At 40.9% G+C, this 20,400-nt stretch overlaps 3 protein-coding genes across 4 annotated transcripts in view; 2 read left to right on the top strand and 1 right to left on the bottom strand.

Moving 5' to 3' along the window:
* Positions 1–3,673: 3,673 nt before the first annotated feature.
* On the top strand, positions 3,674–6,016 carry LOC133452672 (ras-related protein Rap-2b-like). Its single transcript, XM_061732204.1, has one exon. It carries the CDS (start codon positions 4,088–4,090, stop codon positions 4,634–4,636), a length of 549 nt encoding a protein of 182 aa, XP_061588188.1. The 5' UTR covers positions 3,674–4,087; the 3' UTR covers positions 4,637–6,016.
* A 5,235-nt stretch (positions 6,017–11,251) lies between these two features.
* Positions 11,252–12,836, bottom strand: LOC133451950 (cerebellin-4-like). Its single transcript, XM_061731113.1, has 3 exons — positions 12,521–12,836; positions 12,306–12,428; positions 11,252–12,202 (listed from the first exon to the last, which is right to left on the bottom strand). Exons 1-3 carry the CDS (start codon positions 12,765–12,767, stop codon positions 11,922–11,924), a joined length of 651 nt encoding a protein of 216 aa, XP_061587097.1. The 5' UTR covers positions 12,768–12,836; the 3' UTR covers positions 11,252–11,921.
* Positions 12,837–18,580: 5,744 nt separating this feature from the next.
* The window catches only part of kcnab1b (potassium voltage-gated channel subfamily A regulatory beta subunit 1b), a 48,285-nt gene continuing 46,465 nt past the window's right edge, over positions 18,581–20,400 (top strand). The window contains exon 1 of one of the 2 annotated variants that reach the window (XM_061732170.1): positions 18,581–19,030. In XM_061732170.1, the coding sequence (XP_061588154.1) occupies positions 18,798–19,030 (233 nt within the window). In that variant the 5' untranslated portion in view covers positions 18,581–18,797. The remainder of the gene's footprint in view (positions 19,031–20,400) is intronic. The other variant, XM_061732173.1, reaches the window with a different exon arrangement.

Here is a 20,400-nt window from a genome sequence, read left to right as displayed (position 1 = left end):
GAGGACTACCGGAGATCTGGCCAAGTTCTGCTGAGCTGCCCCAGCCATCCGTCGTGAGCTGAGTCTTGGCCCAGCTCAGCGGCTCAGGCAGAAAAGCTGAAAGCAGCAGTTTTACTGCAACCATGACTTAGACCCTTTGTCTAGAGCACGCACTCGAACCAGTAACCAATTAAGCAAACCATACCATCTGGTTTTCAGCATCCACCCAACCAGGAGGCTGACTTGGCTGTCACCTGGGCTCTCAGTCAGAGGGCATGAGATTCTCCCCCAGGTCGCTATCACAGCAGTTAGAGTAATTAACAGCACAGCAAGCCACAACCTGTGAAATAAGAGTGATTATACTCTCTTAGCTCTTAATTCACTACTCAAATGTCAACTTTATCAACAGTAGTTGACAGCCAGCCTTTAAAACCATAGACTTCCCTCAAAAACCAAGGACCAAATCTTGCATAAATTTGCAGCTGAATATAATTTTTTTTATCCATACCATAGAGGCTCGAAAGCTTTTTTGTACCAAACCATAAATATGTTTGTTTCTGCTGCAAATTCGGACTATTTAACATTAACTCTCTTTTGGAGCCAGCCTCTAGTGGCCGTTCAGGGAACTGCAATGTGTTACTTGCTTATTTGTAGAAAAATTATTAGACACACCCTGCATGACATCATACATGGGTTATCTGAAAAACTGTTTTAGCCGATGGCTAAGCTCACCCCTATTTAAAAATCCATGCCCCTAATTATACATGAATGTATTGCTTTATATAGTTTCACGTAATGTACAAAAAATGTGCTCTCCCTACTGACGTCATTGATGTGAAATCTAGCTATGGACTCCAAAACCTTTGAACCAGGCTGCCAATATGTTTATTTCTGCTGCAAAGTTAAACATTTTAACAAGGCGGTCGATGGCGACTGACTTTTGGAGCCAGCCGCCAGTGGCAATGGAGGAACCATTGTCCAGTCCAGTATTGCTGGTCTTGTGTCAGACCAGCAAGAAGGATGTCTCCCCTTGCAATGAACAGAACTGCAGAGGGCACCTTTATTCAATAATTATATCACAAATTTGTCAGACATTTTTTAATGCCTCTGGAAATGTGGGGCAGATTTAAAATAAAAAGCAGCATTAGTCTCCTTTAAATACATTAAGAAGTGGGGAATTGGCCATCATATGGTAATATGATGGCCAATTCGTAGTAGAATAATCTTACCCTGTGCAGCCCAGATCTAGATGTTAATTGGTTAAATTCGTATTATTCTTCATTGGCTCCACATATTGAGCGAGCTGACATATGTAAATCGATTATTGACTTAAATTATAGTTTTGTTAGCTGACAAGCTTATTACATAGAAAGAGAGCAGCTGGGGAGCTCGTTGTTGAAGACAACCGTGAATAGGGTTGCCAACCGTCCCTTGAAAAACGGAATCATCCCATATTTATAATCTAAAGTACGCGTCCCGTATTGAGCTGAAAAGGGACGCACTTTGTCCCGTATTACTGTGAGAGTCAAAAATAGTCATAAAATGCTAATGGAAAATGGCATTGAGCTGTTGAGTTCATAAGTTATTTTTTTCTGTTTTACTACAACTTTAGCCTACAGTCATGACCTTTGAGGCACAAATATGTTTACAAGTTTTCTACAGACTTTCTGTTTGCACTTTTGTTATTGCACTAAAAATGTGCGCTATTACAAAATGGATGTTCGGCTTTCTTTCTATTGTTTTCTATTAATTTATACAATTTTAAGTTAAGCAGGACAGGTTTCTGATTAAGAAATACTTATTTTAGTCAGTTAATTTTGTTAAAATGAACACTTTAATACATTTTGTTTTGTATTAAAGTGAATTGCTGGATAATAATTTGTTTTCCATGTGTTCATGGCATTCAAAAATATGCATCTAATTCAATTCAGGTTCAAGTCAATCAGTTAAATAATCGTTTCACTCTCAAAAAAAGGAGCTAAAACAATTCACCACGCCAGAAAGGGTGAAGGCAATCGGGTTGAGGTGTCCCTTATTTATTTTTCAGGGAGTTGGCAACTCTAACCTGAATAGAGGCCGAGGAGAATTAGTCCATGAGCCAGACCAGATATCAGTACCACTCAAGGTGACAAATCTTCAAATATTTTTTGAAAAGTCCATGTCTGTAGATGATATTTTGGTATGATATCCCTTCCTGAGTGGCAGCTGTATCATAGTTATCAGCTCATGAAGTCACCCACCCCCTTCAGAAAATTACATTTTAGATGCTGGTGAATATCCTGGTTCAGGATATCTGTCAATGTTTCACAATATTGTCTTTGGTATCATTTTCAAGGGGACATTTTAAGCATTCATTCAAGCTAAGATGTGAATCTTTCTGACCAACACAGAGGTCACTGCAGCTCTTTAAACTAGAAACAACACACATTTTTACACAAATTTCACCTAAACGATATACTATCTTTTAGCCCTGTGTCATCTAGGAACAACAGAGACACAAAATACAAAAACTGGAATACTCACAGGACCATAAGGATTCAGGAAATGTATCACATCTTAGCTTGAATGAATGCTTCAAAGGTCCCCTTTAAAATGATACCAAAGACAATATTGACAGATATCCTGTACATGAGTCTAAACCAGGATATGCAGCAGCATCTAAAATTTAATTTTCTGAAGGGGATGAGTAAGATCATGAGCTGATAACTATGATACAGCTGCCACTCAGGAAGGGTTATCATACCAAAATATAATCTACAGAGATGGATCTTTTCAAAAATCGTTTTGTCACCTTGAGTGGTACTGACGAGTGAAATTTTGGGCTCTGGCCCATGGACTAAATAAGTCGCAGGTACGGAAGAGTATTAGGGCCAGGCAGGAGAAAAAATTAAAATAATATTTTAGAGGAGGAAGATTTTTTTTTCATTATGCACTTCAAGAAAAAAGTCGAAATGTCGGGAAAAAAGTCGAAAAGTCGAGATTAATGTTGAAGTACAATTTCGAGAAAAAAGTCGAAATGTTGAGAAAAAAATTCTAAATGTTGAGAAAAAAGTCGAGATTAATGTTGAAGTAGAATTTCGAGACAAAAGTTGAAATGTTGAGAAAAAAGTCGAAATGTTGAGGAAAAAAGTTGAGATTAATGTTAAAGTATAATTTTGAGAAAAAAGTCAAAATTTCGTGAATAAATTCGAAATGTTGAGAAAAGTCAAATAATTTCGTGAATATAGTCGAAATGTTGAGAAAAAAGTCAAAATGTCGAGAAAAAAGTCAATGTTGAGAAAAAAGTCGAAAAGTCAAGATCAATGTTGAAGTAGAATTTCGAGAAAAAAGTCGAAATGTTGAGAAAAAAGTCGAGATTAATGTTGAAGTAGAATTTCGAGAAAAAAGTCGAAATGTTGAGAAAAAAGATGAAATGCTGAGAAAAAAGTTGAAATGTTGAGAAAAAGTCGAATTGTCGAGAAAAAAGTCAAAATGTTGAGAAAAAAGTCAAAATTTCGTGAATAAAGTTGAAATGTTGATTAAGAAAAAGGCGAAATTTCGACTTTATTCACGACATTTCGACTTTTTTCTCGACATTACGGCTTTTTTCGTGCACAATAAAAAAAACAATCTTCCCCTCTCAAATATGTTTTCCCTTGCATGGCCCTAATACTCTTCCGTACGCAGGCGGCCGAAGAAGCGCTTGTGTGTCTGGGATCATCTGGTGGTGATGAGGTGGGGGGGTTTCGGGCGACGGCTCCTTTAAGAAAACGGAACTGAAGCCTTGGCTTTTGACGCGCTGAGGATGTGGGCAGGAAACGCCATGCAAGAGCCGAGCAGCGATCACGCTTCCCCGCACAGTTGCACAACACAGCGGCGTTAAAAATGCGCTGTAAGCGTCCCCGCTGATGTCCGGGAGCGGCCCGTCTCCTCGGATCCGCGCTGGCATGCGAGGAGGATCGCACCGCTACCCCCGCCGGAGCGCTGCCTTCCCCGCCCGCTCGCTCTGAACAACACCGGGGCTGCTCAGAGACAGACAGAGAGAGGGCTCCGTCGCGGAAAAAAAAAAAAAAAAAAAAAGGAGGTGTCTGCATTTTTCCTTTTCTTTTTTTTTCTCCCTTTTTTAGTCATGCGGGAGTACAAAGTGGTTGTTTTGGGGTCGGGCGGAGTCGGTAAATCCGCTCTGACCGTGCAGTTCGTGACGGGCTCCTTCATTGAGAAGTACGACCCCACCATCGAGGATTTCTACAGGAAGGAGATCGAGGTGGACTCGTCCCCGTCCGTGCTGGAGATCCTGGACACGGCGGGCACGGAGCAGTTCGCCTCCATGCGGGACCTGTACATCAAGAACGGCCAGGGCTTCATCCTGGTCTACAGCCTGGTCAACCAGCAGAGTTTCCAGGACATCAGGCCCATGAGAGACCAGATCATCCGGGTGAAGAGGTACGAGAGGGTGCCCATGATCCTGGTGGGCAACAAGCTGGACCTGGAGGGGGAGAGGGAGGTCTCCTCCGGGGAAGGCAAGGCCCTGGCTCAAGACTGGAACTGCCCGTTTATGGAAACCTCGGCCAAAAATAAAGGCTCTGTGGATGAGCTGTTTGCAGAAATAGTGAGGCAGATGAACTACTCCGCCGTGCCCAGTGGAGGGGACCAGTGCTGCTCGTGTGTCCTACTCTAAAAACCCCCACACAGACACAGTGCAGAACCTGTGCAAGAGTTTTCACCCTGCAGGCTTTTTTGTGTGCGAAAAGTATTCTCTCTCCTCACACTGTTGTCTCAAGCCTGATTTATTAAATTAAATATTAAATATTAGTTTTAATTTATTTATTTAATTAATTAATTAATTAATTAAATATTAAAATTAATATTTAATCGTTAAATGCGTTAAATCGACGCAGAGACTACGCCGTAGGGTTACGGCGTAGGTTACGCGGCAACGAGCACCGTACCGCGTAGGCTCTGCGTTGGTGTGACGCGGAACCATAAATCAGCCTTTACTGTTGCACACAAACAAAAAAATAACAAAAAAAAAATTTGAGACATCAATCTATTATGTATCATGTCTGGAAAAGTGTTTACATGACAAAGTACTTGAATGTTTTGGGATTTTTTTTATAGCTTTGTATCTGACACTTCTTCTGGAAATGTGCCTCAGTGGGAATGTCTAATTGTGAAACCTAAGAGACACGCGTTTTCTGGTTTTCTTCTTGTTGTTTTTTTTTAGTTGTACTGTTGCATCTTATGGGCTGGGTCCTTCTTTCTTGGAGATGTGTTATAACGATGCTGATGGGGAATGGGAGGTTATCCCGAAATCCCCCAGGCAAGCAGAAGATGAGATTGGTTACCTTTTAGGGCCTGTTTTTTTTCTTCTTCTTCTTTTTAAATCAGGAGGAGGCCCGAAAGCATTTCAATTCTCTCAGAAATTCACCACTCGAGCCTTGCACCGGTTACTAATTACTGTCAAGCGTGATCTACCCTCTGAGATACTGCATCTGAAGCTGTGTTATATATTTTTGAGATCCCCTTTCCAGTCTGGTGATTTATATCACACCCATCTGAAGGAGTCCCTCCTCATTGTGCACAAACAAGGACCTTGGTTCATTACTGTCGCTGCATGGGGAACGCCACAACCCCATGTCAAGTGCCTTCCCTAAGAAATCTCCTGTGACTGTGCCAACCGATGAGCCCTACTTCCGCTACAGTGCGTCTTGATGGCAATCAGAACTTCTTTTTGGCAGTTTTTTTTTTCAGCCCACGCCCTGGTTTCGTTTGGTGTCAAAGTTGAGCATAAGCTTATAAAAGACCTGCTGATTCAGGGTCAGATCCAGGCGGTTTCTACAAGTACTAAACCATCAAGAACTGCAGAATAACTTTACCCACTGGGATTCTGCTTCAGTGAATGGCAAGCCATGTCTGTGTGTATTATCTAGGTTTTTCTTTTCTTTTCTAAAATGTGAGATTTTTGACTTACTGTAACTGTAATTCTCCTTTTGAACAAATCTTTTGCCATCCACTTGTCTGTTTGAGAGACTTGTAATATAAAGCACATTTTACATAACCCTGCGTGCTTGGCTTGTTTTTGCTTTTACTTTCGGTGTATAATTGATTTCGCTGTCGTTGTAGAAAAGTTTAGTAACCCGTTAATTATTTTTACAACATTGATTATAAATAAGTATATTACAAAAGAGATTTTGTTGTAGTTTCAGACTATCACACAAAACAAGTCACTGAAAAACTTGAGGGAACTTATATCAATAATAAAGTTAAAGTGAACAAAGAAGGCTGATTCGCAGAACTCTTAAATATATTTGTTGTCAGACAAACTCCTAGTTTTGTGGCATTCATACAGGGATAGATGTGGCATCAAATGCCACGTTTGACAATGATAAAGAGCTATACACAGCCTTCAGCCACTGGTTAGTTTTTATTTTTTTTTATCTGTGTTCATGCCCAGACTGAATGAAAAAAAAAAGGCCCTATCCACTTGTTTGGTTAGTGTGTTAGGTTGCCAGTGAGGCTGTTTTAGTTGGGGAGAGCTGCTTCCCCTCTTCGCGCCGCATGTTTCCAAGGTTGCGAACTGGAGCATAGAGAGGCCTTTTTGTGTCAGCAGCCAAGTTCAGTGAGCCATACATGCAGGAGACTGGCACTCAGTGAGTCGCTGCTCAGACTGGGCAGGGAGCTGCTGCCACGAGTGTCCTCTGACCACAGAGAGTCAACCATATCCACTCTGAGGAGCCGCCTCTGCTAAACGGGTCACATCTGAAGGAAGACAGTGAGTTCCAACCGACTACTTTGATTTTATCCCTCCTTCAGGAGCTGCTGCGGTCACTGCATGATTATCAGCAGTAATGCATAACTAACAGTCCTGTCATGAAAGAGACTGTCAGTTTGAACTGCAACAATAATGATGATTGATAACTAGGCTGCATTCATATTTTTACTGTAGGAAGAAAAAAAAAAGCTTTACTTTTGAGGCCAATTTCCAGGTAATGATTTTTTAAACCATCTAAGACATTTCTTGTGTAACTGAAATGAAATGTGCACACAGCAGAATGAAAATATGGTCATCGCTCACAGGCAGCATGGTGGGTTGGCGATTAGTATTGTTACTTGACAGAAGGCTCCTGGTTTGAATCCTGGCTGGGACCTTAGTGTCCTTAATGTGCTCATGTGGGTACATGTGGGTTTCCTCCTACAGTCCAAAAGTGTGCATGTTAGGCAACTGGTGATTTTAAATTGTCCATAGAAGTGTGTGTGTGTGTGTGTGTGTATGTGTCTATGGTTCTATGATGGTCTAGCAATCTGACCTCGTGCACCCCCATCTTTTTACCTGAACATGACGGGGATATGCTCCAGCAGACCCCTGTGACCCAGAATAGGAAGAAGCAAGAACAGAGGATGGATGGATGGATAGATAACCACTCACCAAGAAGATCCATCAAGTTTGCCCAAATTTTTAAAATGTCAGCTGAGTTTCCGGAATAAGCAGCAACAGGACTTCATATGTTTCAACATGTCAGTGTAAAGTGGACGCACTTTATTTATTTCTTAATTTCAAATTTTGTTCTTAAAGTGTCTACATTTATTCAGAAGAATTTATTTTACTTAATTTGTTTACATCTAATATAACAACATGCTTTTCAAATCCAGCTTCACTCTCAGAGGACTCATTCTTGAAAATACATCACATCATCTCTTACCTCTCTTCTGAACTGTTATGAAAAGCAATGTTTGAATGACTTTTGAAAAATATATCAGCATTATTATTAAGAAGATGAATCTGTATAGAATAAATTTTTTTTTTCTTTAATGACCTACTAACAAACTCCTTTCAACTTGTGGATCATTTAAATAAGCCTGACAACTAAACTGGACAACTGTCCCAAATATTTCCATTCAACTGTATTTGTGCTCTTTCTGAAGCCAAGTAACAGTCAGATGCAGCAAGGGCATAAAGACTCTTGTATTTCTCCACACCAGAGATTCCTGTGACTGTGCTACTTGACTCAGCTGGAAACACGTACAGTTTGTCTTAGTCATAATATGCGAATGCAAAAGTAAAGCGGAGTTGCTGTTTTGGGGGAAAAACCCTGTTGTGTGATTTAGTTATCAGCACATTCAGCTATGTGAAGAACATTTCATGAGAACATTTCATTCATTCAGATCTGGAATGTCTTATTTGTGTTCCCTTTTTTTCAGCATATAGACTTCATGGATACAAGCATAAAAACATATTTCCGCGCATGTCTCTTACAATTTTAATGAAATGGCTCTCTGCCTGTTACCTGTGCCACATTTGCATGTCACTGCCTCTTTCACCCCTGGCCCACTGATATGTTAAACTCTGATACAGTAGCATACAGTGGAAAGGAAGGGTGGATGATAGGATACTTCCTGTGTAACTTCACCTCAGATTTACAAAATGCTGAAACAGATAAGCAGTTCCTCTTAATTCTTTGGTGCATTTTCACAGCTTATCCTTCCTTATAGAGACGCACACAGGGCATGACCTTGGTTTTGTAATACTCAGTAAAAGTAGGTCCTGAAATCTTTGGAACTTGAGCTTGATTATTTGATGGGGACTGAAGGAAAAAGATCAGATAGAGTTCACATGTTTGACATAAGTGCCTGATGTGGCTCCATGTGATCTGATTTGGGCATAAAAGCAGCATAAAAGCAGATCATGTGATTCATTTTACAGTGTGACTGCTAAACCACGAGCTGTTTGACCTGACAGACGAGGGGACAGATTCAACAAGATCACCTAATCCACTCTCTAACTACTGCAGACACCCCGCCCTGACAGCCGCTTATCTCCTCTATCTCATTACCAGGCATTTATGCCTGTATTAAACCACTTAGTCCTATACTGTACATGTATACTCAGCATGACATCTGACACGTCACACATTCAGTTACAGTTATGCAGTGTGGACCTTCACTAGCCATTTTTAACTCAACTCAACTTTATTAGTAGTAAAGTCCTTTAACACAGCTTAGCTGAAACGAAGTGCTGAGCACAAACCATAAAACAATTTTATAAAAAAACTGAAACTATAACACACACTGAAACACAAAATACAATAAAACTACAAAACAAGAAATAAAACCCAGTAAAGAAGAAAGCCATTTTAAAGTGAGTAGGTATAGACTGTTCACAGATATCTCTAAATGATGGAATACAATAATAAAAGCGGACATGAAATAGAAAGTCAAATGCATAGACTACATAAGAGGAACTGGACAAGCCCCATCTGATTTTTGTTCCTCTGCTTGGCACCAAATTGACAGGAACCTAAACTGCCCAGCTCCAAAAAATCTAAAAGTTGGCAAATGGGACGAGTGAACAGGCCTGGAAGTCACCTTTAATACCCCCACCTGAGCTTACTCACTACAACTTAGCTATTTTATCATGGGTGGCTTAGCTCATGTTAAACTTGGATACTAATTTTAATCAAATCTGTACATACATTCTAATCTCTGTGGTCCCAATACACCGATACAAAATTTGAAATGAGCAGTAGAGGAAGACCTGAAATGAGAACTGGTGGTCAGTGGTGGAACTACAGTTTTCTTCATTTCCTGGTTCGTGTCAGACAGCAAACCAGATGCGGCCCATTTATGAAACACACAGATTTTTTACCCGACTTTGGGGAGCCTTTAACAGTCTAGCTGGATGAGCGGACGGTTTGAGACGAAGACTGCAGCACTAACAAATCAATAACACATTGAGGATCTTGATCATGCCTTAAAGGTCAGCACCAAAACTTGCATCTTTGGAAAATAAGTTTAGGATGACTTATAAATGTACACCAAAGACCAACTGCAACTTTTTGGAGAATACCCCATGCTAGGATTTGTTTCTGTGTCGTAAATAGGAAGCCTGAAGTAGCTTAGCCTAACGTTGCATAGAGGCCGAACACAGGAAGAAGCAAAACGTCATCAGACCTTAGAAGCTAATGGCACATTTATTCTGTTCTTTGTCCTGTGACGGCTCGTGTGCAAGGGGATCAGGTATATCAAGGTGTTTTTGATTGTGTGTGGATCAGCCCATCACTTTGATGCAGATTACAATTTTACATCCAGTACTGCACCCCGTCCTGTGGTTGGCCATCCCCACACACAAGTTCCTACTTCCACTTCATCCTCTGCAGTTTGTTTCCTTATATTGACACCAGTAGGCTCAAGTTTTCACCTACTTTGTTCTCTGAAATATATTAGGACCCTACAGAGTATGTGTTTACTAAGAACCTGTGTTTGTGCAGAAAAGTGTATCTGGTGTTCATCAGGTATACGTGTCTGAGTCTGTTTATTTTTTACTGTTTACTATGTGGTGTAAATATATTTACCACCTTACTACAATAATGAACAAGACATCGGTATGTGAGCATGAGTAAAGCTTCCCAAAGCTGGATGCAGTTATGTGGTTGTTAGGGATTTTCATGCATTTTATTGATCCGTCATGCTTGGCTGGGTAGTAACTAATGTTCATTTTTTTATGTGGTGTGACAAACTCAAATTTATCAAGGTCTACAAGAACATTGTAAAAAGAATTTCTAAATGCACACACCACATCACAGATCGCATCACAGACATGTTTTGGGAAAAAGAAACAAAACACGAATGCGAGAAGCTTTATTTGGATGTCTGGAATGACCAACTCAAAAACTCCTCCCAAAAAAAGTTGACTTTTCTTATGGGGCCATTAAGGTTTAAAAAATATGGCATCCGCTGAGCTTCTTCACACCACACTGTTACGTCACAGCTCAGACTAGGACACACCTTCAAAACCTGCCATCACTGTACCTTTTTTTTTTTACCTTGTCTGCACACATAAGAGATAAGATAAGATGAATCTTTATTGTCTCCCTTAGGAGAAATTTGTCTTGGACACGAGGCACGGCGACAATCATACTCCAACAAACATAGAAACATAGATATCAATCATATTAATGATTGATATCACTGTACTTTGAAAGTCGGAGCAAATTCCCAGCAGAGGTTATATAGTTAATGTAGGAAGGAAATAAAATGTCACATAATGTTTTGAATAAAACATGAATATTATTTTATTTATTTTTTTTTTTTTCCTTCCTACATTAAAAAAGATAGTCAGTTTTCCTGATGTATTCCCATCAGGAAAACTGACTAACTTACTTTTTATTGATGTTTTATTTGTTTTGTTTATGCAATTGTAAGTATTCAATTCATTTTATTATTAAGTAGTGAAGGCCTGTTTTAATGTCAGTCACAAAAAAAACACAAGCAAAGAAAGAAATGGACTGAAGTTCAATTCCAGGGTTTCACTGAGGATTTATTACATGGTTTTTAATTCAGGCTATTCGTCTATCTGGGTCAGTTTAAGGCATTAAATGAGATAAGATTATGGCAGAAACAGAAACGTGTCTGTCTGTGACTTGCAGGTGGGACAGATGCAATTATTTGAGAATCAAATTTGCCATCAAATATTTATCTACCATTCACATACATGGTTGTCTTAGCTCAATGCAAGCTCTTGAATTAGGTCCTTTGGCATTATATAAAGTTGTTTAAAGACTATTTAGTGTAGTATGTGCTCAGAATATATTTGTGTGTCCTAAGCTTATGCTGCTGTAGCCGTTACTCTGCACTCTGCTATCAAAGCAGACTCCTATAAACAGCCCTGTAAAGACATGGGTGAACAAGAGCAGCTGTGCTAGATCTCTTTAGTATTTGTCACAGACATTTCAGTAAGACATTTAGAAATCATATTTCCTTTTATGTACATTTTACTCAGGTTTACATTTTTCATTTGGTTGCCATCTCAATAGTCTTATACTGAAGATTAGACTGACCAGGAACTTCATTAGGTACACCTGGTATACCTAACAAAAGTTCCTGTGAGTGTATACATGAAATGAAAACCTTTTTAAACAAATGTTATTACAACAGTGTATTATACCGCTACCAACCCTGTGATACAATTACAGGGGGAATAACAAATGGCCGATGAAAGTGCTGTGCTCGTTTGCATTATCAAAAATCCAGGTGTTCTGCCGCAGTCTCATGTATACCTGGTCTCCTGCTTCAAGCACCAAATTCATTCCATTGGTTGCTGTCTCGGGGCGACTTCCAGCAGCGTGGTTGAACACAGTAACCATCTGTTCTCCGTTCTTCATCAGTCGCAGCCCCATTGGTCTGGATGAACGATTATGACCAGAGAAGCTGAAGTAGTAGACTCCTCTGACTGGAGCAGTAAAAATACCTGGAAGTGATCCACACATTTTCTCTTCAAGGTTTGTCTTCTACCTGATCCACACTTAAAAGCAGTATTTAAAAACGTCTGAATACAAATGTGGTAAGCTTACCTGTTGCAGGGTTGTATGAGCCTGTGTTTGCATGGACCTTCGTGTAGGTCAGTGTGATCTCCGTGTTGAATGGTCCGATAGTGTTACCTCCGCTGATAGAAGCTCCAAATGCCACCCGATTAACTTGACAGGTTACACAGGAGAGTGAGTGATTCGAATCACTCTTAGATATACTTTCTTTTTCTCGCATTTGCAAAGAGAATTGCACTTCTTACCGTGGACTTTTGATGCCAGATCCTCCAGTTGCTTCTCAGTGTTTTTTAATTTGGCCTCCAGCTCTTTTATGATATCAAAAAGCTGGCAGTAGCTCTTCTGGTTCCATGTTGTGTCGGCAGCACAGCTACAGGCTGCCTGAGTGCTGGTACCTTCAGTATGATTAGCTTTTTCTGCTTGGTTATTTGAGATCTCAGCCACACACAACTGAAGGAGGGATAAAGTTAATAGAGCCACGGAAGTCTTCATCTTGAATTTCTTCTGTTTGTGCACATCAGTTATCCTCGCTCTGGATTAAATACTGTACATATCTTGCTTTCGTGATGAAAATCGTTCAAAGGTTGAAATCATTAATGTTTTACTTCTCATGGTGAATAACTTGATGACCCCCACTCCCACTCTGATCAGAATCAGAATCAGAAAGAAATTTACTGCCAAGTTGTTTTTTAACACACAGAAGGAATTTGTTGTGGGGATTTGGTGAAATACAAAAAAACAAGTAATATTAAGTGAATATAAAGTAAAAAGAAAAAAATTACAAGATATTGGTTTTAAAGTGCCAGAGCACTTTATTTATTTGAATATTATTTCTCTACTTATACATTCATAATTCTTCTTTGTGTTTGTATGTTTATATATATTTTTCATTACTGTCATATTTCTGAAGAAATAACTTCCACATTTGTATAACACCGTTTGGTAAATTGTTAAGACATGGAACATGGCAGCTTGTTTGAAAACTTCAAAGATCATCCTTAAAGCTTTGGGAAGTCATAGTTTGTAGTTTGGAAAAAACTGAGCTCATGACATCACATGCAGCACATGACCAGAGATACTGGGCAGGGCTTCTAGGGTTGTTCTAGGATTCATTTTACATGTTTCAACCCTCCTCCTTTACTGTCACTGTTGTGTTTGTTGTCTCTGTCCTCCCTAAAGGACACTGAACATGCTGCACAAACAGTAGCTGTGAATGGACAAGAGGAGATCTGTATGCAGTACTACTGTATTTAATGGAGTCACATAATATTATTTGCGTTTGCAGAATTTATTATACCAGGTGTTCAGACAGTAATCAACTGTTCTGTTTTGCAGCAGCACTAAAGGGAGGTGTAATTGTAAATGGACTGTATTTATGAAGCACTTTTCTAGTCTTCCTGACCACTCAAAGCACTTTACACCACAAGCCGTATTCACCCGCCCACACATTCAATACAAGCACATCTTCTCCTGTTAAGTCAAGGCGGACCTTTTTCCCTTTCATGCACTCAATCACACACAGATGAACGCATGTGGAGCAAATAGACTGCAAGGCCGGGAATTGAACCAGCAACCTTCAGGATGGCAGCTGATCCACTGTCCCCTGTGCAGTCAGCCTCTCTCGCTATAGGTATAGGATGTCTTGTAAAACTGTCTTTACAAATGCCAGCTGCTTTGCTGAAGCAGCACGGCCTGGATAGCTCAGAGGGCTGAGAGCTGACCTGCAATGGTGTTATGTGTGTTAGAGAAGACCAGATAGATTTTGATGCTCTTTGGGGTTCAGTTGTGGAACATCATCAACACCTTTTGAGTGATTACAGATTTTCACGGCATGTCCAGAAGAACCTGCCACTGTGCTTTGTTAACGTTCATTTGTTTGTGAAGAAGCAGCATTATTCCCTACTCCTGACATTCCACACAACAAGATCTGGATATTTTTTTTTCTATTTCTTTCTTCTTTTCTCATTGCCTGCAGACTGTGTACATGTGTGGATGAGTCACTCATCAGGGAGCAGTGAAGAAAAGACATCACATATCCAGGGACCAAAATAGAGTAAATGCTCTGCCTCCGCGTGTCTGCTGATTGGAAGGACACAGCAGACATGGAGGTGCTCTCAGCCCTCCCGTCGCCCACATTCATCCAACACCTCACCTGGATTCACAGTCCCAATACTCATATGTTGACATCTATGAATGAATGACGGCTGTAGCTACCATGTTTGTCCCTGTGAGAATGGACATGCAACCACCTTCATACTTACATGTGTTTTAAAGAGGCAGAGTTCTTTTCTTTTTTCTGGACTATGGCTATACTGTATAAATATATGCTTGAGGTGAAGATGCTAAACTGAATTATTTGGAAATCACTGCCATCTCCTCTCTGTCCACAAGAGAGCACACAAGTACAACTGTGATTAGCGATGCAGAATTTTCCAGATAAACAACCAGTTTGATAAACTTGTTATTTTGACAAGCTGTTAAGCTTGACATTAGCTCACAGCTGACATCGGAAGCAGTTTCTGTTAGTTTATACCATTGATTAAATTTAGACGGTACTCTGTTCTCACAGTTTATTAACTCCTGCTGCAAAACGCCAGCTTCACCCAAGGTCTCTCTTGAGTTTGTTGTCAGATTTAATACATTACTTTGCATCATTTTTCACAGTACACATCATGAAAATATTTTCTATGCAGAACTATATACATCCTTGTGGGAAATCTGCGTAAGAGTGAATGACTTAGTGAGCAAAAAGATTTAGATTTTCTTTATTTTTTTTATCCTGACACAAAAGGTTTCGCAAAATAGTTCTACAAAGGTACAAAACAAAAATAATGCATTTCCAGCGAGTTCAATGTCATGTTTATGGCACTCTTGAATGATGCAACAGTCATTTAGCTCCTTGTGGGGGAAGTGGGGGATTTCCTTTCATGGGTACATGTGAATCAGCTTGGTGCTTTACATGGTCATAACTATGGAAATGAGAGTAGACACTGGTGAGTCTCGAGCAGCCAGTCGATACAGGTGATCTCAGGTCCCAGCAGACACAGGTGATTTTATTTTTTATTGTCTCAGGGAAGCTTTGCATTCTCATTATTATTAATTTCTTGAATCAGAAAAGAACAAACAAAACTGATGTCAGTCACTTTGTCTTTTCAGACTTAGAATGAACTTGTGAGAGACTGGTTTTCTTTGACTTTCCTGCTAAATATTATTTTTCCACTAGAGGGCAGGCAGGTTTAACTTACTAAATAAAGAGGAACTTCTCTCTCCATGGAATCTCATAGTGTTCAGTGTGTATGCATTACATGTTCTTTCTGCCAATATATTTATATTTCCTGGATGATTAGAAATAATTTTTCCATCTCCAATGACTCTGAAATTCTTCTATAAACACTTGTTTTATTGTAACTAATAAACAAACTTGTTGTTGTTTCTCAAGAAGAAAAAAGCAGGTGCAGAAGACTGAGTCCAGCCTGCAGGACAGGCAGGCAGCAAAGGACAGAGCTGGAGTGGGGCGATGCAGGGGACTCTCCATGGGTAAGGTAGAACTTTGGCAACCAGGTCTACCATCAAAAGGGGAGGAAAAAGACAAAAGAGCCCGTCTAGAGGCCCTGCTGGAAGCTGGTGTTGCCATAGACACAGTATTTCTGTAGCAGTACTGATATGAGGGTATTTAAAACACAAGTTGTTGGATGCAGCCCGGCTGTTGGATAGTGAATAGGTGAATACTCCACAGGTTGGGGTTAATTGGAGCAGATTCCCGTGCTGTCTCAATACTAAAAAGTCGTGAAAGAGTAAGCCAAGTGTGGGACAGGATTAGGAGCACAATGAGGGGGGATGCCTGACCGCGGAGAATGATTGTCTGTGAAATATTCAAGACCTGGAAGATTGGCATCAACATTTCCTTAAGATGGCAAAGCCATTTCTAACGAACCAAAACACTGAGAAAGAGGAAGATATGGGGCCTCATTTATAAAGCTTGCTTGCGCACAAAACAGGGCTTGAAAGATGCGCAAGCCACCTTCTACGCAAAGGTTGGGATTTAAAAAGAAAAAACTAACCGAAAAATCTGCGTATCCCTACGGCAACCCCGACCCTCCCGTAGGAACAGTCTGAAGATATGGGGAACTGGCGACGCAGGCGGTGAGGTGGTGAAATGAAGCCAGATTCATGTCATACTCTTAATAATGTCATCACATATCAAAACATATATCAGACTTATAATATAATAGCGCTGATCGTGTCCCTCTGTGTTTGAAGCTCAGCGTCAGTCAGAACTCTGCTGCTGCTGGAGCCGCAGTACCAGGACACGTCGGATCCTCTTCACCCACCGCGACAACCGTAGAGTGACTGAGGACAGAACAAATGAGGGACACAGATTTTTTTATATATATAATGAGTTTTACGCACGCGTGAAACCTTTACGTGCGGATGTAAGCCTAAATTATGGTTCCTCATTAAAACAACGCAGAGCCTACGCCGTAGGGTACGCGGCGACGCGCGGCGATGCGCGGCGAGGGGGGGGAGGAGGGGGTGCGGGGCTGCCGGGCCGTTCTCGCATCGCCTTCGCACAGAGTGTCTTGATGATTTGCAATTACAGGCTGAGCCTACCGCTAGTTTTTAAACTGTAAAAAGTGGGGGGGACAAAAACATGATTTTGAAAAGACGGGGGGACATGTCCCCCCTGTAACGCCGGGGCCCTCACGGTGTTTAGCGCAGCAACGGCGTGCTGCCACTCACTCGCTTTATTTTATACTATTTATATACTTTTTCTACTTTTACTGTGACCACCAAATAATGTGGTTTTCCTGTCCTCCACCTCATCCACAACATCTCCCTCTCAGTCTCCGTGAGATTTAGTGGCATGGTGGCTCGACACGTTCATTCATCCTGACGCCCTAACAAGCTGCAGGAAGCCGCTGCACATGCTCAGCAGGCTCTTTCATATGCAAATACTACTTTGCATTGCCCATATATGGTAAGAAGTGGGCGTGTAGAGGGCGGGATATGAGGCGAATTCAGCTGCGCAACCTTCCAGCTGGACTGTGATTTATAAAATGAACATTGCGTGCAAGTGTGCGTGCAAGTGTGCGTGCAAGTGTGCGTGCAAGTGTGCGTGCAAGTGTGCGTGCAAGTGTGCGTGCAAGTGTGCATGCAGGCGGTTTTATAAATCTGGATTTTTTTTGCGCCCGCCATTTTCGGCTTTTGGCTTTACGTGCACTTTTAGTGTGGATCCTACGCACTCTTTTATAAATGAGGCCCCTGGGCAATGTGTCATTCTTCTGTTTGGATGGGCTTACTTTCAGGAAAGTTATTAAACTTGGAAAAAAGTGACACTACAGTAGGCAGGACCCTGGGCCATCCAGGGCTATCTGGTTAACTGGCAGGAGTCTACGAGTTGGATGAAACCGAGTCATTTGAGGTTAAATCAGGAGGTAGGAGGGTCAGAAGCTGGGGCTGGCAGATGCAGGACCTTAGAGGTGGCTCAAGGCCAGGAAACTGGGCAGTTATAGCCAGAGCCAGAAGAACCAACACCCTTGGGTGTTGCTTTTCGGTACTGGCTCATAAGAATAAACTCTTTAATGGACTCAAGAAGAACTTGTCTCTTACTTTAACCAGTGCTTACTGGAAACTTCCCAGGGAGCAATATTGCTATCAGTTTCCCTTAACGACTTAAAATCCTTCTAAACTCAACCACAAAAACATGTAAAGCATCTTCATAACAGAGGGTCGAGCAGCATAGTGATCCCATAAAACAAAAGTTTAAAAGGAACCACCAACGGTGGGTGAATGCAGTCAACAATACTTTAATGACATGTGGGGGAAAATGTATACATATTGATGATTTTCTGACAGACTGCTTTTACTGGAGCTGGAGATTTTGGAGCCACTGGTGTTGGAATTCAAAGCACTTCTGCATCGACTTCACATCCAACAACAGATGGTCCTGTCCATCATTTATACGCTCTGAGTTCTTCAGCTTAAGATTTCATGAGTAACTTGAACTGACTTTACTTACAACAAATATGTCAAGACCATATTTCTATTAAGTGGACTGGAAAATTTCCTGTACCTTTATTTGGCTTCTCTCCCACAAGCAGGCTTGCCTATCTGGAGCCAACAAGAGCTCGAAGAAAGACTGTCTTTGTCTTTTAATTTGTCATTCATCTAAGAATAAATTTGACATCACATGTATGGCACATAGAGCTGTTTCTGCCCCCCTCTCCATTACATGCTTTGATACTGTTTGTGGATTCGATCTATTTGCGTGAGCGCTATTCCTGCTGTACTGGCCGTGCTGGCTTTGTCCGAGCACTCGGCTGGATACACCTATGTAAATTATGTCAGGGGAACGCTTCGCCCAGAGGCGTGACGGAAACTCTTCAGCAAAACAAATTCATGTCCCCCGTTGTCTCAGATGACCAGTATTTTATGGGGACTGAACGACTCGATTAGGTTGGAAGAACTCTTGCGAGGGATTTGACATCAATAGAAGAAGAGTCTCATCTTCCTACGTGAAACATGTATCTGAAGGCCGCTTGTGGAGATATCCCTGTGCCCAGGCCAAGAGTGAGGCCGAGACTGGATCGCTGCTCGAGCATCGTTCAAAAGCAGGGGGAAGGAGCCATGTTATTCTCCTCAGGAAGTTTTGATGCCAGCACACCTCGGGAGCAGCAGACTGTGGAGGAGAATCTCCCCGTACAAGTCCATTTGTTTCAGCCATCTGCTCATCTGTGTCCCGGCATGTTCTACAGGTGGGATATTGCATTCTGTAAAGAGATGTGAAAAAGTAAGTACACCCTCTTCAGTCCTCAGGTTTAACATATAGAACATAATAAAAAATCGCTGATCTTTATCAGGTCCAAAAGTTTGTAGGGCTGGTCGCGGTAACCGAATATTGCCACACCGGTCAAAGGTCACATACCGCGGTTATGACCTCGTAACCGCGGTTACGCACCCTTTTAGGCATCTTCTGTTGCTCAGCAAGTTGCCATGGAGCTATGATATCAATAAAAACCTGAAACCTTTTATTGGCTAATGTAACAGAAAGAAAAAAAAGAAGCCATCAACAACATTTAGTTCTCTTTTTTGGTGGGCGGGGATTAGTGTTGATAATGTTTTCGCTTTTTTACCGTGGTCTAGAACAATGAAAACCGCCCCAGCCCTAAGTACAACCTCAGGTGAATAATGAGGCATTTATTGTAAAAAAAAGAAAATGACACCTATGTTTAAACCTTAGTGTTGAAGTGGGGTATACTTTTTTCTTTCTCACAGGACTGTTATATGCTTAGAATAGCCTGCTTCTTATGAATAACAGTGTCCACTTTGCATAATTTATGAAACACTTTAACAAACTTTTTTCTACTCATCATTGTATCAAAAGTCATTATATTAGTGATACAAATTTACCTTTGTAATAAACCTGATGGTACAGCAACAATTCTAAATCACAGTGACGTAAAAACGAGTTTGGTCTAAAAAAGAAGAGAATATTTATCAGGTCATGGGGTATTTGAGAGCAAATCTAACGCATTATTTTCACATCTGTCTCTCTACAATTTACACTTATGCCCTGTAAGAGGTCTCCGCAGTGGATGAATCCACACACACACACACACACACACACACACACACACACACACACACACACACACACACACCACCACCACTATTACACCTAAGGACAATTTAGAATCACCAACTAACTTACATGCATGTTTTTGGACTGTGAGACAAAGACTCCTGCTGGGAGTCGAACCAGGAACCTTCTTCATGTGAGGCAACAGTGCTAATCCTGCTGCTGATTATTTTCACATCTGCATCCTAAATAGTCTGTTAGCTCCTTCTTAGCTCATAATTTCGATTTAGAAAAGGTGGAATTTGGGATTTCTGTTTTGTTTTTTATCCCATTTATAATATTGGTCAGTGCTTGGAGAGGTGCTGACATCGAGCACCTCTTCAGCCACTTTGCCCCGAGCTGCTAATTCAGCCTTCTCCTGGTTGTACCTTCATGATTTCTGTGCTCAGATTTTGAATCAATCCAATAAATTCATGGTACTTATCAAATAATTGAATTTTTGCTGTAATATCCCACTTGTACCTTGCATTTATTTGTTTTCAAAAC

Source organism: Cololabis saira, chromosome 10, assembly GCF_033807715.1.
Source record: "Cololabis saira isolate AMF1-May2022 chromosome 10, fColSai1.1, whole genome shotgun sequence".
NCBI classification, from domain to species: Eukaryota; Metazoa; Chordata; class Actinopteri; order Beloniformes; family Belonidae; genus Cololabis; species Cololabis saira.
The sequence above is the reverse complement of the archived record's forward strand: the minus strand, read 5'-3'. Positions and strand labels throughout refer to the sequence as shown.